Here is a 21,121-nt window from a genome sequence, read left to right on the forward strand (position 1 = left end):
AGGTACAACGCTGCGCCTGTTTCGGCTAAACAACATTCTTGTAACTGAAAAAACACGTGAATGCTAGCTTGCATTTCAAATGTTCAGAATCCATCACTAAATCCATTCATCATTATAGCATCATTTGTTTTAGGAATCACGCATTTAAAAAAAAATCTCACGTACCCCCTTCAGCAGCTGTAATTGGCCCGACAATCATAATGTGTGTCCATCTGTTTAGGAATGTACAAATTAAAACTGAAATTTGAAGTGTCCCCTAACAAGCACTCAGAAAAAAGCTGGACTTTCTAACACTGGTTGCATGTTTTGAATATCTTCTCCCATCAAACCTGGGAAATCAAAAAAAAGTTACCGAATGGAAATTTTAATTTTAAATTAATGCCTCAAATAAACTTATGAAACTTGGATGAATCCACCAACACTGGCAATATAGTACAAGTTAGGGTCGGGCAATGTATCAATATTACATGAGGCTAGATAGCCTCTTAAATTTTGGATATCGTAATATCGTGATATGAAATAAGTGTTCCTGGTTTGTCATTTTCTGAACTTACCAGACTTTTCTAGCTGCTCTATTATTTACCTTTACCCACTTAGTCATTATATCCGCATTACTGATGATTATTTATCAAAACATTGTAAAAATATTTTGTGAAAGCACCAATAGTCAACCCTACAATATTGACGCAATATCGACATCGATGTATTTGATCAAAAATCTCCTGATATTTGATTTTCTCCGTATCGCCCAGCTCCAGTACAAGTCAAAACTACTAACACTACTTATGAAAAGCTGTGTTTATTTCTGAAATGTATTAATGGTTGTTCTTGAATGGCAGCGACAGCTGATGTTCTTTTGTCGTCCTGTTTCCTATTTGTTACTTTTTCTTTTAGAACATAACGTGTTAATGGCACAAAATGAACGACAAATATGGTGACATAAGTTTTGTATGTTTTATTTATATTAACGACGAAAACATACTGTATGTATACAAGCATAAAACACACATATATGTATGCATAGATATAGTGGAAATACAAGTAGAAAGAAGTTGAGACACAAATTGAAACCCTTGATATGACCCCTAATTTCTCATTTCCACTGGGCGTGTCTGCGCTGCGTTCCGGGCGCGTCGCGGCCCCCCGCAAGCAATCACGGCCATTCAAGTCAATGCTATTCCACCAGCTGCACCACGGGCCGTCCCAGAAGCGTGCGTGAAGCGGCTCTCCGCTCCGCTAAAGAGACGCGGCAGATCTATTTTCATGCGAGTCGCGTGGCGTTCAGACAGCCAGACAAGCAGTGAAACAGCGAGAGTATGCGGCCATTTTACCAAAATGACCAAAATGATTGTTGGCTGGTGGTTAGACTGCGTTTCTTGATATAGCCAGAAAACAATCAGCACACTTTGACCTGCATCTCTCTGAAATTACTGAATATTATTTGCAAAGAGCAGCAAAACGTCTCTCTCTTCATAGTTTGACTATTGCTAGACAATCATCGCGTCATTTTGGTAAAATCATTTAATACATTCATTTACATTTGGACCCAGAAAAACTTAAAGGTGCATGGTCGACAGGAAGACAACATAAGGGATATATCCCTTATGTTGTCTTCCTGTCGACCATGCACCTTTAAGTTTTTCTGGGTCCAAATGTAAATGAAAACCTTTTTTCCGACACTTTTGCCGCTTGTCCAGATGTTCTTTGTCACTTTTTCCGGTTTGCCGAGTTTTCTGCGTTTTTTGTTTTTTAAACGTTTTTTTCCCACGTTTTTGAAGCTTTTTCCGTCATTTTTGTCACTTTTTTCTATGTTCTTTTATAAATTCAATGAAAGTAGTGAACTGATCATTCATTTCACTTGTTGCATGGAAGCATCCATGTTATTCTTTTTGACAATTTGGTTGAAAGAAACACAAATTTCTGATATAGAAACTTTTTGAAAATGGGTCAAATTTGACCCGAGGACAACACGAGAGATACACATACACATAGCTTTGCCAAAAAGGAATAAGAAAGGTTGTTTTTAAGACGAGGTGACATGTTGTTGGTCTGCATTAGAGTTCACAGGCTCACGGGCCTTTTGTTTTACTATGACAAAATACATGAAATGCATGCAGAGTTCATGATGTGGACTCGTATACGCCCACGTCACGGTTCACTCAGAACTGACTTTACGAGCACAAACCACAGTTGGCAACAGCTGATTTTTGTTTGTTATGAAAAGCAGCTTGCTTGAGATCTGCTAGAGGTATTTCATGTTACTGTCATCAGATTTGATATTTGTCAAACTTACTGTCCACTGATGGACTGCCTAACTACCTTAGTCCTGGCAAGATGATTTTCATGCTTTAGGTAAAGAGACCGGAAGGGAAAAACTTGCCAATAATAATGTGGAGTACAGTGTAGGCTATATGATTTGAACTAAAACATGGCTAAAGCACGCACGCACACACACACACACACACACACACACACACACACACACACACACACACACACACACTAGAACACTTCTTATTTACTTCATGATTTTGCTCTCTTGTGTATATACTCTTGTGTGCCGTATTGCACATGAAAACACACCGTGTTCAACGGAAATGTACAAAACCAGATGTTTGTACTTTCTTCCTTATTTCTATTCAGGGCGACCTTTTCAGATAACACAGCGTAATCCTTAATGTAATAATATTAATAATAATAATAATAATAATAATAATAATAATAATAATAATAATAATGACTTTATTCAGGACACAGCAGCAGGTCCATGGTAGGTACAATACAAAAAAGGACAATATAAACCTTCACCTGTAATATATAAACAGGAGCGCCATTGTCTCCACAGTCTGGATGAGAACCTAACAGTGCTAATATCAGTGTGGGCTTAAGCCCGTATAATTCTGTTTTCTGATACCGAAATCCTGCACATGCATCGATAAATATTTCTTATTAGGGCAGAACAGGTAGGCGCACCAACACTAACAAACATTTGACTAGCACCCCGCCATCTTGGTAGTTTTAGAGCAGGGGGGTCAAACTTAATTTCACTAAGGACTAAAGTGGAAAATGAGAATCACGTCAAGAGATTAGAGACATGTAGAGTTTATTGACATGCTATGTCAATATATGTCATATATGACATGATATATATATATATATGTATATATATATATATATATATATATATATATATATATATATATATATATAGCACCTTTATTTATTCAGGTAGGGCTAATTGAGAGCAAGCTCTCATTTCCAATGATGCCCCGATTACATGCCATATAAATTAATATATAATATACAGTTGCAATACACAATACACACATACAACAAGTACAGAATGTTAAACAACTCAAAGTGCACATGTACATTCAGAATACATGGACTCATTAAGAATGATACAGATGAGATAAGGTGCGGATGAATAGAAATGGCATCATGCACAGTAGGAGGTGACTCAGAGTAATACATAAATAAATATGCATAGTGCAGAATATTCAAATAGAGTTTATTTACTCAGAGCAGGTCTGCTCCATCACTGCTTCACACTCATTTGCTTGTTTTATTCCTAGGACTGACATAGGCTTGGATATGTACTATGCACTCATAGGTGTAGATTTTGGTGGGGATGCAGGGGATCTATTTACTTTGAAACCAAACTAACCTACTTGATGAACAGAGCTGGATCACTGGTCAATGTTTTAAAGCTGAGTCTGGATTCTCACTGTTTGGATTCTCTGCTTGCACCAAAACGGCAACACACTGAAGCAGATGTGTCGTTGTACAAACTGCAAGACTGAAAGCTGCACAATACATCCCAAATCTTCTACAGCAGAGATCTTCAACTGGGGGTCCGGGACCCATAGGGAGTCCTCAAAGGTACTGCAGGGGGGCCACCAAATTATTGATTATTATTATTATTTTTTCAAACGTTAAAATATGTCTGGAAAATTAAATAAATGGAAGTCCAACACATTAGTAGCCAAGATAAATCGGCTTATGTGCGATTTCTTTTTTTTTACACATTTATGAGGTAAGGTAGCCACTGCGTTAGCCATCCACAGAAATAGTTAAACTTCAAGGATCCACTGTGCTACATATATGTTTAACATTACAACATAATGTAAAAATATATCAATATGTCAATAATTATTACTTTAATAGCTTAATATTGTATGCACCATAAGGTATGTTCATGTGAGGGCTTTAGGCTGCCCTAGACGTTATTGTAGGCCCAGTTTAACATGCAACTCAATATTATACAATACACAGTGGGGGTCCCAGCTCCGTCTCTCTTTCAGCCAAGGGGTCTTTGGCCTAAAAAACATTGCAGACCCATGTTTTACAGTAAGAGCCCCACTTGCTTATACTTTATCCATGCTACATTCAGTCATATTAAAGGGTTGGTTCACCTAAAATTACAATAAAAGCAAGAAATAAAAGAGCAGCAGATAAATTATGGAAGATAGGGCAACGTTACTGCATAATTGATGTTATTAACATAAACACTCTGATTCAATATTCTTTTCTTGTCATGCATGTCATGCATTCTTGTCATGCATGGACCACCAGGCTTCAGCTGAATTAGTGTGTACATTTTGATATATATATTATGATTTGGTCACATTCACACAACGCCACTAATTCAGCTAATTCAGCTAAACATATATATATATATATATATATATATATATACATGGACTCATTAAGAAGACATTTAAAGTGATTAAGTGTTTAATTTCATTAGAATCACCATTTAATAATACTCAAATGCAGTTTTGCCTATTTCTGTCCTAACAAATGGAATATTTAGGACCAAGGAATCAATAGTGCGAGTGCCATAGTGATACGATTTAAAATTCAGCAAGCTTGTTAAATATAGAGGCAATTTTTTTAGGCAAGGCTTTGTAAATAAATAAAATGCAGTGTTGCTCCCTTCTTAGAGCCAAATAAGTCCAGCCTACATTTTGATAAAGGAGGCAGTTATAAGTACTGAATCCATCACCAGATATAAATCTAAGGGCAAAGTGATAAACTGCATCAAGTGGCTTCAATGTAGAGGAAGCCGAATGCATCAAAATGATATCCCCGTAATCTAAAACTGATAGAAACGTAGCTCGAACAACCTGTTTCCTATAACTTTGGGTGAGGCACGATTTATTTCTATAAAAGAATGTTAACACAGAAAACGGCTGCTGTCTTTCCTGCAAACCTTTTCTCACACATCGCCAAATGCTGTCTAACCATGCAGTTAGTTTGGTTTTATTTGTCCAGGTTTTGAGATATCTGCCTCTGAGCTTTCTGTCTCCCCACCAGAATGTAGGTGAATGGAATTTAGTTTTGTAACATTTAAAACTTTCAACAGCAACATCTCTCGTTCCAGAAACAGTTTCTCAGTTTCTCAACATCACACTGTCAAAGCTTTCCTTCTTCAGTCGAGAGTAAATCCTATAAAATTAGCTGACACTGTGTTATGATATCTCCATGGATACAGTATCTCAGATTCTGGGCAATTACGACCAAAACTCTTTGCATGGCAAGATATGTGTGAGAAAATATGCTTTTGTTGTTGTTGTTCTTTCAGAATTTTGGTGCATGAACTCTTTTACTGGTTAATTGAATCAGACTGTTGCATTGTCTGTGTTAACACTATTTTAAAATGATACGGTCATTCACACAACACCACTTATACAGCAAAGTAATGACAACAAATGAGCTTTAAACATCAGTGCATCCTGGCACTTTGTGTTCCTCCAATGATAGTGATCTTGTACAACTGATTTTACAACATTTCATTTGCTCTCAAATGTCCAAATACAGAACCCAAAGTATGAAAATGACTAAAGATTGACTGCGTCGTTGCTGAGAACATCCAGAAAGAGTTTGCCTTTTTTGTTGTTACTTTTGTACCTTCCCTTGTCTCAGAAACAAAGACCACATTGTGGTGCTGATGAGGTTTGTTGTATCTTCTCAGACTAACAACAACAAGGTATCTTTACACTGCCTGTGTAAGAGGGATACTTGGCTGAAATGCATTACTGATACAGGACAGAAGCACAAAAGTTACTCCTCTTTCATTATCATGGAATTGTTAAATAAAATATGCATAGGAATAACACATTACTATTCAATCCTTACCAGAATATTCAGATTCCTTATGTACAATATACTGTATAAGAAAGTCCAATATTTATTAACATTTTTTTCTCTCCAATTTGTTCACATAAGTTAAAAGACAAGTACAATCATAGGACATAATGCAGATATGTGAAAAGGGACACCCCGGTGTATGGAGGCTCAGACACTAGCAAAAAATACATATTATAAATACTTTCATATTGTTTGGATAAAAAGGAACACACAAAACTCTAACTACCCTAACCCTGCCTAAGTGGTCCCAAGATATTTATTCCATCAGTCTAAGCATAAGAGGCAATCAACATACACATAATAACATGTGAGAATAACAGTTGCAATAAGATCAAAGGATTTCAGAGTCCCTAGTTTAGAAATCCCCAGTCTTTTAGAGTATTCAAGCTTTAATAGCATCTTTTAGTAGTAACTGTTGTCTTAGTCTCATTTTTGAAAGCAGACACAGACAAAGACATTTGTAGAGTATATCAACTTCATTCCAGACCTTCATTCCAGCTTGTCCAAATGTTTGTACATTCTCTGTCAAAATCACCGCTTTTCATTTGAGAAATCCTCTGATGCATAGAAGCTGATGCATCAAAGCATTGATATAATTCCTACTTCATGTACAGTATGTTACAGCCTTGTCATCAGTGCCCAAAATTGGCGGGTACCGGTACTTCTTATTTTTGTCCACATGAGTCAGGGTCCAAAAATTACTTTTTTGTCCACTCGCTAGTCCGTCTTCGTCCGCTTATCCGGGGTCGGGTCGCGGGGGCAGCAGCTCCAGCAGGGGACCCCAAACTTCCCTTTCCCGAGCCACATTAACCAGCTCCGACTGGGGGATCCCGAGGCGTTCCCAGGCCAGATTGGAGATATAATCCCTCCACCTAGTCCTGGGTCTTCCCCGAGGCCTCCTCCCAACTGGACATGTCCGGAACACCTCCCTAGGGAGGCGCCCAGGGGGCATCCTTACCAGATGCCCGAGTCCACCTCAACTAGCTCCTTTCGACGCAAAGGAGCAGCGGCTCTACTCTGAGCTCCTCACGGATGACTGTGCTTCTCACCCTATCTCTAAGAAAGACGCCAGCCACCCTCCTGAGGAAACCCATTTCGGCCGCTTGTACCCTGGATCTTGTTCTTTCGGTCATGACCCAGCCTTCCTGACCATAGGTGAGGGTAGGAACGAAAACTGACCGGTAGATCGAGAGCTATGCCTTCTGACTCAGCTCTCTTTTTGTCACAACGGTGCGATAAATTGAATGTAATACCGCCCCCGCTGCGCCGATTCGCCGACCAATCTCCCGCTCCATTGTCCCCTCACTCGCGAACAAGACCCCAAGGTACTTGAATTCCTTCACTTGGGGTAAGGACTCATTCCCTACCTGGAGTAGGTATTCCATCGGTTTCCTGCTGAGAACCATGGCCTCAGATTTAGAGGTGCTGATCCTCATCCCAGCCGCTTCACACTCGGCTGCGAACCGATCCAGTGAGTGCTGAAGGTCACAGGCCGATGATGCCATCAGGACCACATCATCTGCAAAGAGCAGCGATGAGATCCCCAGCCCACCGAACTACAACCACTCCCCACCCCGACTACGCCTCCATAAATATTACAAACAGGATTGTGACAAAGCGCAGCCCTGGCGGAGGCCAACCCTCACCTGCAACGGAACTAGTTGGGCTAGTGAATATTCAAATTTTACTCAATAGATTACTTTTTTTTGGCTGTTGAGTGAAGCAAATCTAACAGCCACTTGCATATTTTAACAACATTTGGCTGGTAGATGTAGCAGATTTTGGACCCTGACAACCTTTACTTCTTATTGCGTACCGCCACCTCCTGCGGTGAGGAGGCACGCCTTAACCCCTAAATACCTTTGTAGCTGCGTCTCTCACATAGCAGCTTAACACCGAGAAAACAGTGTTGAAAATGTCCTTGTTAATATGGATATTGGATAAATATATTATTGTAGCACTGTAGCCTGTCGATCACCAAATCTTTAGGTTTGCACACAGCCAACCTTGTCAGAGCTGAATATTACAACACTGCAGTGTTATAGCCTTCAGTTTATATAGTCTTGATTTGGGGGGTCATTTACATCTAAAAGGGTTGTAAATCTAGTTATTTAAGTAAATTGTATCACACCACAGTTAACTTTAATCAAATAAAATGTTATTTCCCACAAAATAGTGGCTAATGAAAATGCTGTGTGGCTATTGTTGGAAAACCCCTAGCCACAGTGGCTGATGAGCAAAAGAGTTAATGTCAAGCACTAAATGTATGTAATGAAATGCATAGAAAAATACATTTGAAGGGATATTTTACCATGATATGAATGTAAATATATCCAAAACACATGCGATGATCATGTCATGTAACTGCTGAATTAGGGTACCGGCACCTTTTGGTACATTTCAGCCACTGCTTGTTATCAGGTTGTTCAACATGTAGTTTGTGCAAATGTGTTTGTACTTTCTGTTGTTTTCATATTGTCATATACAAATGACTAGAAGCGTAGCACAAAATTCTGAACCTTGCACATATGCAGTCTCAGTGGGTCCCTTTACATTCATACATTCATTCACACATAACTGAAGCAACAACTAAACACATGCATCTGTTGTAGGGGAATCAGTAATGAATCATTGTCTGTGGATGCATTCTTTTCCTAACCCACTGTACAACTACTGAGAATATTATAGTTTATAAAAAATGCCTTCATGATTGTTGAAGTTTTTAACATGCATTGGTTAAGGTCAGTGAAGGATGGTCATTTCATTTAAAGATCTAATTTTAAATGCAATATTTGTGCATTAAAGCTTTAATGCGTAACTTTTTGATATTAATGAACGTCCGTTACATTCAAGCCATTGCTAAATGAGTTGCTACAAAGCTTATTAAGACTATCAGCTCCACACAATTCTCTCTGTATTTCTCAGTATGGCTATGTTCAGAAAATTGTGTCATCCAGCGACTTTCGCACGCAGAAAACCGAGCGGACATAATGACCTCTTCTGAAGAGTCCATCATGTTTTTTTAATCCTCCGTGTCCTTCTTGGCTACAAGTAACTGTGTGGAGGAGGGGTGGGGGTGGTGCGCGATCACGGAAAGCTTGTATCATGTGGATGCGCCAACAGTTTTGTTGTCATTACTTAGAATTCCTCATGGGGGAGAAAGAGCCTACGCACTATAGCTTTAAATGTCTAAAACGACTATACCTATGTTATATATTTTGTTTACTTGTGTACTTACATTATCCCAAATGTGTGTGTGCACCATTATGTAACGGTTTCCGAGTTAAAAGACATGTTTTCTTGAAGCGGTGTGCAATGGGCTTTGAGGTGTGTTTTTTTCCTCATTTGGTGGGTGTGTCAGAGGTGTTACCCAATCAGCAGCGACGTGTATTTAAACTTGAGATTTTGAAAAAATGCAGGGTGCTTGCGCACACAACAGGATGTTCAAACAACCGCCATTTCAGTTTAAATAAAGGTTTTCTATGTTTTGTCAGGGCTGAACAGCGTTACAATCTCACAAAATTGTACTTAGAAATAGTAATGCCTATTTATTTTCTGCCACACAATCATTTTTGTTAATTACATGCCATTTTGCAACACAGTAATACAGTAGAGACCTAATTTATTGATACGATATTTCAATGTCGATCCAACTATCGATGTGCTACATTGACAAGTGGCCCATGCTAATGCTTGGTTCCATACAGAAACTGAAGGGTGCTTTTTGCGTCATACCCGACGCTGAGAGCCGCTGCTCAAGTGTCCGTATTGGGAGTGAGAACGGGTTGTCAGAACCAATGGGGGCTGTGTCTGGTGAAATTGAGCCGCCAGAGCGACCAACTAAAGGTCCCCGGTCCGCCCTGGAGGAAAATTACATATTATACATTTAAATGTCACTACAGTAAACACATCCCGTCTCAAAAGCTTCTTTTCTATGCTTCTACTATCATCTTTTGCTAACCTTAAACCTAACATTCACCGAGAGCTGTGAGTGCCTGAACAAAACCATAACACACATAATGCTGTAGTTGCAACGAGCAGATGTTGTATTGCAAAAGTGGATGTTGTAGGAAAACTATGAAGATATGTTCAATAAGAACATTTTGAGACTTGGCAGAGATGTTCATTCAAAAGCTTTCCTCATTATGCTGTTGAGAACTAGTCTTATTTCTAGTAGACACAAAAAATAATCAGTCAACACTATTCATTTACTTATGATTAATGACTAATCATGTATAATACACAATATAAATTGCTGTTTAGGTTCTGAGAGACTTACTGAATGATATCACTGTGCTCATAAGCAAGCTAGTGACAATTTGTGGTTGAAGGAAATGGTGGCATATTAGCGTGGAAAATGTATTTTCCATTCTCTCAAAATATAAATTAAGGTTAATATTCTGTCAAATAAAGTGATCTTTTAGTTTGCATTAATGAATCCCCTTATAGGAAAACACAGGCAGGCTATGGCAGTCTATTGTGCAATAAGGTCACATCGGCAGTTTTACGGTTTTTCACATATGACCGTTTTTCTCCCCATAACAACTGTGCAGCCTTATTTTGCCTCCTCAAAACCTTGTGTTATACGCATCTGATGTATTTCTGTTGACAGTCAGACCATTCGTATGTACAATGGACAGCCAACATGGACAGTGAGAACAAAGAAAGCAATGCCAAGAAAGCCGTGCACAGAAAGAGCTGTTTCCCTCGGCTGGATAATTACATTCCATTCAGGCGATAACAGCGAAATGTCTCCTCTGCACTACACTGCTCTCGCTGCACTCGTCTACATTGTTGCTAAATCGCGAGCAGAATGGAAGCTATTGATTTCTGCAGTTCCCCCAGAGGTGGTCTTTGTCGTGTCTTGTGTTTGACCTTCCATTTACCTGTTGAACATGGAAGATGTTGCTGAGGAAGTGAACACAATGTACATAATACATGTTCAGCTACTAAAGGCAGCACACAACACATTCAATTTAAAAGTAACATGTTCGAGGAGGTTTGAAAAAAGATGAGCTACAAAATAGTGGGACAGTATTGGAAATTGGAGCAACCGTTATAGAAGCTATTTTGGTAACACCTTCTATGACGCCCATGTCTATTATGCATCATAAACACACTTATAATGCATTATAATCTGATCATAGCACTGTATAACTTTAGTTATAAGCACTCATAAATATTCATAATGTTTTATAACCACAATCATGACACATTATAAAGCATTTTATAAGGACTTACAGTATAAGGTCAAGTATCATAATACTTCATAATTGCTGGTCTGTCACTGATATTATTTTTGCAAGGATCATACATAATACATCGTAATACATAATACTCACTGTTATAATGCATTAATGTGATTATTTTAAGTGCTTATTGAGGGCTTTAAGTAAAGCAATAAAAATACAAGGAAGTTATAAGTCACTATAAGTGGTAATTGTTTGCTTTAAGTAAAGTGAAAAAACATAATTATTATATTATATTACATTATAATTAAATCTATGCAAGAACAACACAGAAAACTACGTAAAATCTATGTATTTGTTTAACGGGTCATAACAGAAATTAACTGACTGATGGACATTTCACCAATGTAATGTTTCCCCAAAAAACTTACTCTAAACACTCAATTGACTCCAATTATAGATAAAGCCCGAAACAATTTCTACTTTGCCTGTAGTTGTAAAAAAAAAGAAACAGATCATAACAGACAATAAGTACTGTACTGGGAGTGCTGGTAAGGTGTTCCAATTTGACACAACTGAAAGACGGACATTTACATTTTACTAATGTGATATTTCCCCCACACATTACTCACTCTAAACACAACATTGATTTTAGATAGGCTACAATGTATTACAACTATAGAGAATTATACCTATAATAATGTCAGCGAGTGACCAGCAGTTATTAAGTATTATGATACTTGTTCTTATAAGTCATTATAACATGCTTTATGTGTCATGCTATTGTTATAAAGCAGTATTATTAGTTATGAGTGCTTATAGCTATACTTATACAGTGTTATAGACATGGGTGTCGTGTTAGCGATATCTTTCCTCTTTCTATATATAAAGCCTTCATTTGTTCTGTGTAACTATGTTACATTAATCCTTCCGAGTGTCATTCCAACATTGTATTAATAAACAGTTAATGAAGCTGTGGATTGGCTGAATGCAAACTGTCTTATAGATTCAGGGAGGTGCTGGTAAGCCTGTAATTATGCATCACTGTTGCATGTTCTTCTGTCCTGTATTTCTGCAGGGTAACCCCAAGTTAAGATAGTTTCTAATAGGGTTAGCGTAAGGGGGTTAGGGTTACAGCACAGCTGTTGCGGCTGTAAGCAGTCCAAAAAAGTGCTGCCGCGAGGGACTAAATACTGAGAGGTGAAAAATACACTGTGACGCGCTCAAGATCCAGTTTCAATGATTTATTCCTCCACACGTAAAATAGAACTAGTACTGCAGTTACCAAATGTGAAGTTGCTTTGTGATGCGAATAAGTGCGTGAGTGGGGTCAACAGAAAGTGTTCGCTCCCAGGCTCACCCCCTCTCTGTCAAAGCCCAAAAACCAGGTGAAAAGGTGAAGCAAACAAATAGACTGTTATCACTTCTGCCCAAACCCCGGTGAACACGCCCACCACCTACAATATCAGTGCATAATATACTAATCAATGAATAATATAAATGAGACCATAAACAAACACACAGGAGGAATATGTGGCTACTACAACAGCTACACGGTGAGGAGACACTTCTTGTCCTACATATCTGCAATCCCACTCACTGCAAATATTTAGCCTCAACTGATAATTCCTCAAATTATAAAGAAAAACAAAACAAAAGCTAACTTTATTTATTAATAGTCACATACACACAGTACAATGTCAATGCCAAATTGAATTGATTCGATTGGCAAGCATGATAGATGTCTAATACTTCTATTTGCTCAAAACAAGCTAAATCCAAACTTGTTGAATGGTTGTTCCTGGGTTTGTTGCAGACAGGGTTGCTACTTTAGTTTTACCAGAATTGATTTTTAAAGTTTTATACTAATATACTATACTTGTGCCAATGTTGCTAATGCCAGACATTTTTGCTGATATGAAATGTCTGTAACAGGTCTGCCACCTGTGGAAGTTTGTGGATTGTCAGTAACAATGTATGACTTTTGTTTTATCGCTTGCACTCCTATTTTAATCTAGTACTTTAATACCATAATGTGAACAATTCTGCATATTCTCACACCGTAAGCATAGCAAAAAACACAAAAGGAAATGGCCAAATAGAGACAACTAGTACAGGCTATTCTCATGAACCATTCAAACATATAGCTACGAAAAGTAATGACTGTTATTCATATGTATTCCATTGCTGTATGCACCACATTGACTGCCGCTGTATATGAGCGCTCTGGTCTGGTTCATCCGCTGATGAAAAAATGAACATCATTCTGTATTGCAGAAGAATTAAAACTAGCGATTGAGACCATAAACTCATTATGAAAATGTTTACTGAGGTAATAGATCAAGTGAGAAGTGGGCCACTTTCTCACAGACTTCTACAGAAACCGACCTCCTTTTGCAACTGCACGTGTCGCCCCCTGCTAGAATTCAGATAGAATGCAGGTTTAAGGCACTTCTGCATTTGCAGCAGTTCGCCGAACCAGATGCTTTGTCCATTAATATTATACAGTCTATGGGGAAAACACAAGACTTTCACCCAGGAAACGCGTGTTTGTTTCCCAGGAGTACTACTTAAGGGCACTGGTGTTTAAATCCAAACACACATTTGTCATTTTGGTGGTCGCTGCATGACTCTCACCTTTTGTTGGCTAAACTAAACTGTAACAGGCTCTGAAACGACGGGCACCTCATGGTGCTCTTGACCCAGCTCACAGTCACATTTTCTCGGCTAAATTTAACTGTAAAGACCGCTAAACTTGAATGTCATGTTAACCGGTCATCACGTCACCAACCAGCGGTTGCCGTAATTTCGTAGGATACCACTGGAATTGTTGTGCACAACTTTTTGTACGATATCAATGCATTGACTTAGTAAGACCCACCAAGTATTGTAGGTACTAAAGTCTTGGTAATTATTACAATATAAGAAGGGTTCAACTTTAACAACAAAAATTGGTTTAAACTGTTTTGTTGTCTGACCTAATGTTTTAAATGTTTCTTAGAAAGCTGAAACGGCAGTAAAAAGATTATAGAAGCTGCCCTATTTGCAAAACTTTTAAAAAGTACAAATATGTACAATGGTCCAAATACATTGGTCGGTGTGAGCGAGGGTTTATATGGAGGCCTCTAATAGTGTTGATTGGTCTTACATGCCTATGTGATGAAATGCAAAAATGCTGCTAATATAGAGTTCAGTTATGGGAATAATAATATAATATTAAAGGGTGAAGGGAAATAAAAACGGTGTAAACCTTAAAAGAAGTGCTCAGGACCAACACTCTTTAATACTTTACGCTTTTATCATGACGCCCTCTGGTAGCTCTTCCCTTTCTGCTGGCCAGCTGACAGCAGCCATACCGTTTGGTTCACAGGATTACGATTCCATGTGACAATCCCAGACATTTTAACTTTTAGTCCTTTTGGCTAAAAGGAAGACGGCTTTGTATCGATGATTCTCTTTCTGGAAGTGACATTCCCTGTTATTTAATTACTTTTCTGTGGCTGTAGTTTTGTTTTATGTATGAAATGTAGTTACACAATCACATTATGTGTTGTGGCTGCTGTAATATGTTTTCTTTATTCTTTATTTTGTGCAAAGCAGAGTATGTTGTGTGTGGGGCATTGGACAGGAAGCTGTGGATGAAATTACTTTCGTATTGGTGTCATGTAATTCCCTGTGAGATGGGCCACTTAGTGGCAGGACACGTAAATGAAATATCATTCATTCATTTATTCATTATGGCTGTGAGATAAAATGTGTCTCTCACAGGTAAAACATGAAACTTGACAGGTATACTATAACCTGATGAATCAGTCGAACCCAGTTCCACGCTCTTACATGGACAGACAGAAACATTGAGAATCCATGTGGGAGATAACATAGAGCCATTCTCCCCACGTTCAGCAAAGTTTGAGTTTTTTCTTTTCTTTTTGGCTGCAGCTGAGTGTCCAACTCCTCTCGGAGAGGAAGCGCGGGAGGTCACCGAGACCTCTTGCTTCCTTAACCCCTTCCTTGATCACTGTACATCCAGAACCCCCAACCACTGCACCATTCCAGATGCAACCAACAAGATTGGACCCTCTTCTCTGCGACTGATATATAGTTTCATTCAGATGGACAGTAATTCTGTCAGCTCGGTGTCAGATGGATGTGTGTCGGGGCCTATTAGCAGCTGCGGCTGCAGAATTACTGACTGCCGTGTCCTTCAGTTTACAGACACTATTGCAGCAAAAGGGGGGGTCAATCTGAAAACACACCCATCCCCCAGAGCAGAACAGATGTGACTGAGGAGAGGTGGGGGTGGGTTAGGGAGAGGTGAACAGGTTGAAGAGGTCTCAGACAACGCTTGTAAATACACAACGCGGGACATAGAGCAGTAATACAAACACCCAACGCATTAGCACACACACTCACACACAAATACCAACAAGCATCTCTTCTTTTTTCTCCTTGTTTTTAATGGTCTTCCCATTTTTCACTTTATCAGTTTTTGTCACAAAATCCTCTGGATTTTATGCTTGTATTCATTTTGAATCAGAATCAAATTGAATGGCCGAGTGAGGTTACACATCAAAAGAAGATCAGCCATGTGCGATGGTTTCATAAACCCTCATAAACAAAACACAATATTATAAAAAACACAATTTAAAAAGAGGATATTGATTTTCACTTCTATACAACATGAACATAGAGGCTGTGGGAGACAGTGACAGTGAAATAATCAGGACTATTGACAGGCTTTGCAGAATATCGATCAGGATTATGAGTTTATATAACAAAGAGAAGAGAAAAAGCTACTGTGTATACATGTATTTACTGAGTGAGCATACACTGTGGACTTGCTTTAAAGTGGACATATTATGCTTTTCTGTATTTTCTGTCATATGTCCAATGTTATAATGTTGGATTTTAATGTTAAATGTAGCATTCAAATAATGAGGTAAACACATTTTAGAAAAATTCCCATGAGCTAAAACACTCCAGTTTCAACAGTTTTTTTGTCTCATACAGAGGGTGAAAACAGGTGCAGCAGTGATGGGCAGTATGAGAAAGATAAAGTGTGTTTTGAACATTAAAGCATGTAAACATGTCCTAGTTCAAACTCAAAATACAAGTATGAACCTGAAAATGCTATATAATAGTTGCCCTTTAAGGTAAAGTATTTTTCGTGTGTGTGTGTGTGTGTGTGTGTTTCCTGAAGGTGGGAGATCAAATGAAGCTGCTCCATAACTGCTGGTCTGAACTTCTGGTCCTGGATCACATTTTCAGACAAGTGCAACATGGACAGGAAGACAGTATCCTGCTGGTGACCGGCCAGGAGGTAACAACTCCCTCACACAACTTCCCATCAGCACAATGCACAGTCTGCTTCATTCACTTCCACTGCACTACATTCAAAATGTGGTTAAGGATTGGGCTTTTTTCCAAATCGTTGGACTGTAGTTCCTGTGTGGAGTCCAATGCGTTTGGTACATCTATCAAATGGACCAGCTCAGTCATTTGTAAAGCTTGAATACAGTGGCCGAGACGGTTCAACACAAATGCAAAAGCCACAACACAAATGCAAAAACCACAACACAAACACAAAAGCGACAACGGAAATGAGCGACAACGGAAATGATCGACAACGGAAATGATCGACAACGGAAATAAGCAAAATTGGATGAAGTGATTATTTTCTCTAATACGGATGATGCTGAGTCATTAATAAATTAGTCATGTCAAAAAAATTATGTATTTTTCCACGAGTGTGCTATGCAGTTATAAAATGACTTAGCTTGTTTGGTAGCTTATTGGATAGTTGGTTAGTTAGCTAGCTTGCTAATTCCACCCACCATGCTTTCATGCTACACACTGGTTATTGAAAATGAGCCGAACAAAGTGTCACTGGGTGAGAGCGCTGTGCTTTTCTACGCTGTGACAAGAGTGTGTGAATGAAAAATGAAGTTGTTAAACTTTACTGATCTAGTGGCCGGCTGGCTAGCTAGTTAGTTAGCTTGCTTGATAGGAGGCTCAGTTCTCAGTTCATCTCAGCATCATCTGTATAGGAGAAAAGAGTCACTTCATCAGATGTTTCAAGTGAATGAAATAGCATTGCCAGCCTACTTACGTAGTACATTTTGTATGTAAGCTATATAGTTGTGTCCCTTTCAATTATTGCGCTTAAGACATTTTGTGTTTATTGTCCTCCCCATCTGCTGGTTAATATTTACGCCCATGTACTGTAGTGAGAAAAATAACCAGTAGCCTGTGTTTTCAGGTGGAGCTGCCGTTCATCCTGTCCCAAGCTGAGGCGACTCTGTCCAGCATGGTCCAGAGAGGTCAGGAGCTGGCGGCGAGGCTGCGGGCGCTGCAGCTGGATCGCAGAGAGATCGCCTGTCTGAAATTCCTCCTCCTGTTCAATCCCAGTGAGTCTGCTGCACGTTTGTGCTTCATCGCTGCGATAAATGTGCAGATAGTGTTGAATGAAAAAAAAACAATAATGACGTCGTCATCATCTGGCAGAAATATTTTGAGAAAAGAGATGCTGTAATCATAGCTTGTATCAGATTTTTTTGCAGCCCTGTCTCCTAAAGAATTGCGTTCCCATACAACTAAACTGCATACTCAATTATATTTCGTATACATTTTGGCATTGCATTTACGTATTTAACACTGTGGATTGGTTAAGTCTAGGCAAAGGTCATGGTTTGGTTTAAAATAAATGTGTTTGTTACATAACGTAGGCTGTTACGTGACATAAGTTAACTTACGTGAGCTACCCAGGCGCCCATATGCAGAGGCTCAGTCCTCGACGCAGCGGCTCAGGGTTCGGGTCCGACCTGCAGCCATTTTCTGCATGTCTTCCACCTCTCTCTCCCCCCTTTCCTGTCTACAGCTGTCCTGTCTATTAATGGCTCAAACGGGAAAACAGTATCTCAAAAGACTGATCCTTTGATTGACCTATCTGAAAATAAATGTGATCTTGAACATAGGCCTGAGCTTACACGTGTAGCCTGTAGATTGGGTGTTTTCAGAAGAGTGGTGGGTTTAAATCAATCAACTTGTTGGGGCTGCAGGGCCATACTGATGCTGTCCTTTGGCGGAATTTGAATAGCAACACAAACATTTTAATGAAAAAATTATCTGCAATACCTTTTCATCTGTAAGGTTACAAGTGTTTTCCAAACTGGCCTTTTTCTCTCCAATAAATTCACTTAATTAAATGTCTAGGGTTGACAAAACAAATATTAACAAAGACATCCTCCTCCATTGTCCACTAATGGCATTCAAAAGAAGCGTAATGGATGGGTCTATCATTTGATGGGTCCAACATTCATGTAGCGGCTTTCGCAGATGGAGAGAGCACAGATGTGGCTTGCCTAGATTCTCAGAAGTGTTTGCTGTTTAGCGCTGGCAAGCGGGGAACAAAGAGCTTTTGAATGGAGAGAGCACTTGTCATAGACAGAAAATATTTGCTGTGTTTGCCTGCGGCTTCTTTGCTCGCACTCTCGCTCTCCCTCATCTTTAGAGTCAGGTTTGTCGGGGGTAATTTAATTGCCCTTAAGCAGTTTGAAAAGATGATTCAGTACATTGATTCAAAACATTTAATTACTGTGTGAATGGATTCTCCAAGATGGGCTCAGCTGATGCTGAATGCCGGTCCAACGGAGGGCTTGGCTATTGTCACACACACACGCACACGCATGCACACACACACAAACACACACGCACACATACACACACACACACACACACACACACACACGCGTGCACACACCCACACAGTTTTATTTCTTCTTTCTGATATAAAGTAACTTATATAACATTACAATACTAACATACTAAAGCAAGCTAGTTTTTCTCTAAATGAAAATGGTCACATTGTAAACTCAATATTGGCTTTCAGTAGCTTGAGTGCAAATATATTATCTACGTAAGCCTTCCAAACCCTTTCTGGTCGGTACCTAATTAGCTTCCATTCAAATATGTAAATGTTGCAACTTGTTAAAAGAATCTGCAAAGAAAAACAGGAATCTTCTAGAAGGCTAGTAGCTTACCTGTACGTTTCGTCCATCATCTGAGAGACTTCTTCAGTTCTGACAAAGTTCTGGAAATCCAGCTATTTTAGAACTGAAGAAGTCTCCAAAGAGAGACAAAACGTCTTCAAAGCACCTTTAACCAAGTTAATTTGCCCTTAATTTGAACCCTTCCTTGGATTCACTTGGTACCTAACCTGCCAGGATTTTCTTTTAAACGCAGAGATAACATGCCCCACTGCGCAACAAACAGGCTGCTTACCACCACATGACACTAGAAAACCAAACAAAGTAGAAAGCGACCAAAACCTAGGGGAGCAACCAAAACATCTGTAATTATATCCTTTACAACCCCGGCTGGGGAAGAAATATGAAGAAGGGAACACAGTTGGATAAATGTAAGTTTATTAAGTAAAACTGATTAAACAAAGTGGTGTGGACTGGCCGTAGAAATAAAATGGATAGAAATGTATATACTGTATATGTCTCGCTTTGCCAGACCTTCCTCCACAGCGCTGCGGAGGAGGGTCTGGCTAGTCCACACAGCATTCCGGTATGGGAGAAAAACACGCTCTGGTTTATTGGCATTTCTTTAAACCAATCATCTTGGGCGGCGCTGAGCGCTGGACGGAGCCACGGTGCCTCTGCAAAATAGCCTCGGGAAGGAACTTGTTTCGGTGGAACGTTCAAACACACGTTCAAAAGTTGTTTTAGTCGTGTAAGCGAAAACTTTGATTTCGACAGAGCTAGCTGTCTGGATTTACCCTGCAGAGATCTGAGGAGCAGTTAACCACAGTCCTCAGAAATCGGCCGCAGTTTAGAACGCCAACACAAAGGAAGCGGAAGGTGACGGACATCTGGCCGAAAATGAGGGACATCCGGTGGAACCTCCGGCGGCACCGGAGCAATCACCTAAATGAATCGTCGTGGATTCTTTTGTTGTTGTTGTACTAATCAAATGGCCACGGCAAACCATGTTCCGTGGCCCTTTTATCCATTGTATTTCTATGGGACAGCCGGACACATCAACAGTTTCATACTTTCCCTCACTGAGTCATGATCTGTGTTTGTCCTCTGTGTGTGTGTGTGTGTGTGTGTGTGTGTGTGTGTGTGTGTGTGTGTGCAGATGTGAAGCTGCTGGAGGACCAGGCATTCGTGGAGGGCGTCCAGGAGCAGGTGAATGGGGCTCTGCTGGAGTACACCCTGTCCACCTACCCTCAGTTCCAGGAGAAGTTCAGCCAGCTGGTTGTGCGGCTGCCGGAGCTGCGTTCCCTCAGCACGCAGGCGGAGGACTACCTGTGCTACATGCATCTGAGCGGAGAGGTGCCCTGCAACAACCTGCTCATCGAGATGCTGCACGCCAAGCGAGCGTGTGTGTGAGAGGTGCACGCACGGTGCTCCGTTGCAATGTGTTTGTTTCTCTAGCGGAGACTGTGTGTGGGAGGGAAAGTGTGAGCGAGATGAGAAATCAAATGAAGATAGACAGGTTCATATTGGGTCATCTTTGCGAGGTCTTTTGTTTGAGCTGGAGAGGAGAACATTTTTCTTTAGAGTTTGGAATTATAAAGCTCCATCTGTATCTCGAGGTAGTTTTCAGATTTTGAATGGTGATGTTTTCATATCCTGCAGAGCTACATTAACGTGACCTTTATAAACTGGATTTGCTACCCTGTTTGCAAACACCTAAAATTAGATCTGCCTGTAGTGTTACATTATATCCTCTTTGACTAAATATCACATGATTCCAAAATCACAGACAAA

General features: G+C 39.7%; 1 protein-coding gene across 1 annotated transcript in view; it reads left to right on the top strand.

The window, feature by feature from the left end:
- LOC144517579 (nuclear receptor subfamily 5 group A member 2-like) overlaps window positions 1-20,740 on the top strand; it is a 27,219-nt gene extending 6,479 nt beyond the window's left edge. Inside the window, exons 5-7 of the mRNA XM_078249668.1 lie at window positions 16,543-16,662; window positions 17,602-17,749; window positions 20,487-20,740. Of these exons, the coding sequence (XP_078105794.1) occupies window positions 16,543-16,662; window positions 17,602-17,749; window positions 20,487-20,740 (522 nt within the window). The remainder of the gene's footprint in view (window positions 1-16,542; window positions 16,663-17,601; window positions 17,750-20,486) is intronic.
- Window positions 20,741-21,121: the final 381 nt, after the last annotated feature.

Source organism: Sander vitreus, chromosome 5 (assembly GCF_031162955.1).
Source record: "Sander vitreus isolate 19-12246 chromosome 5, sanVit1, whole genome shotgun sequence".
Lineage (NCBI taxonomy): Eukaryota > Metazoa > Chordata > Actinopteri > Perciformes > Percidae > Sander > Sander vitreus.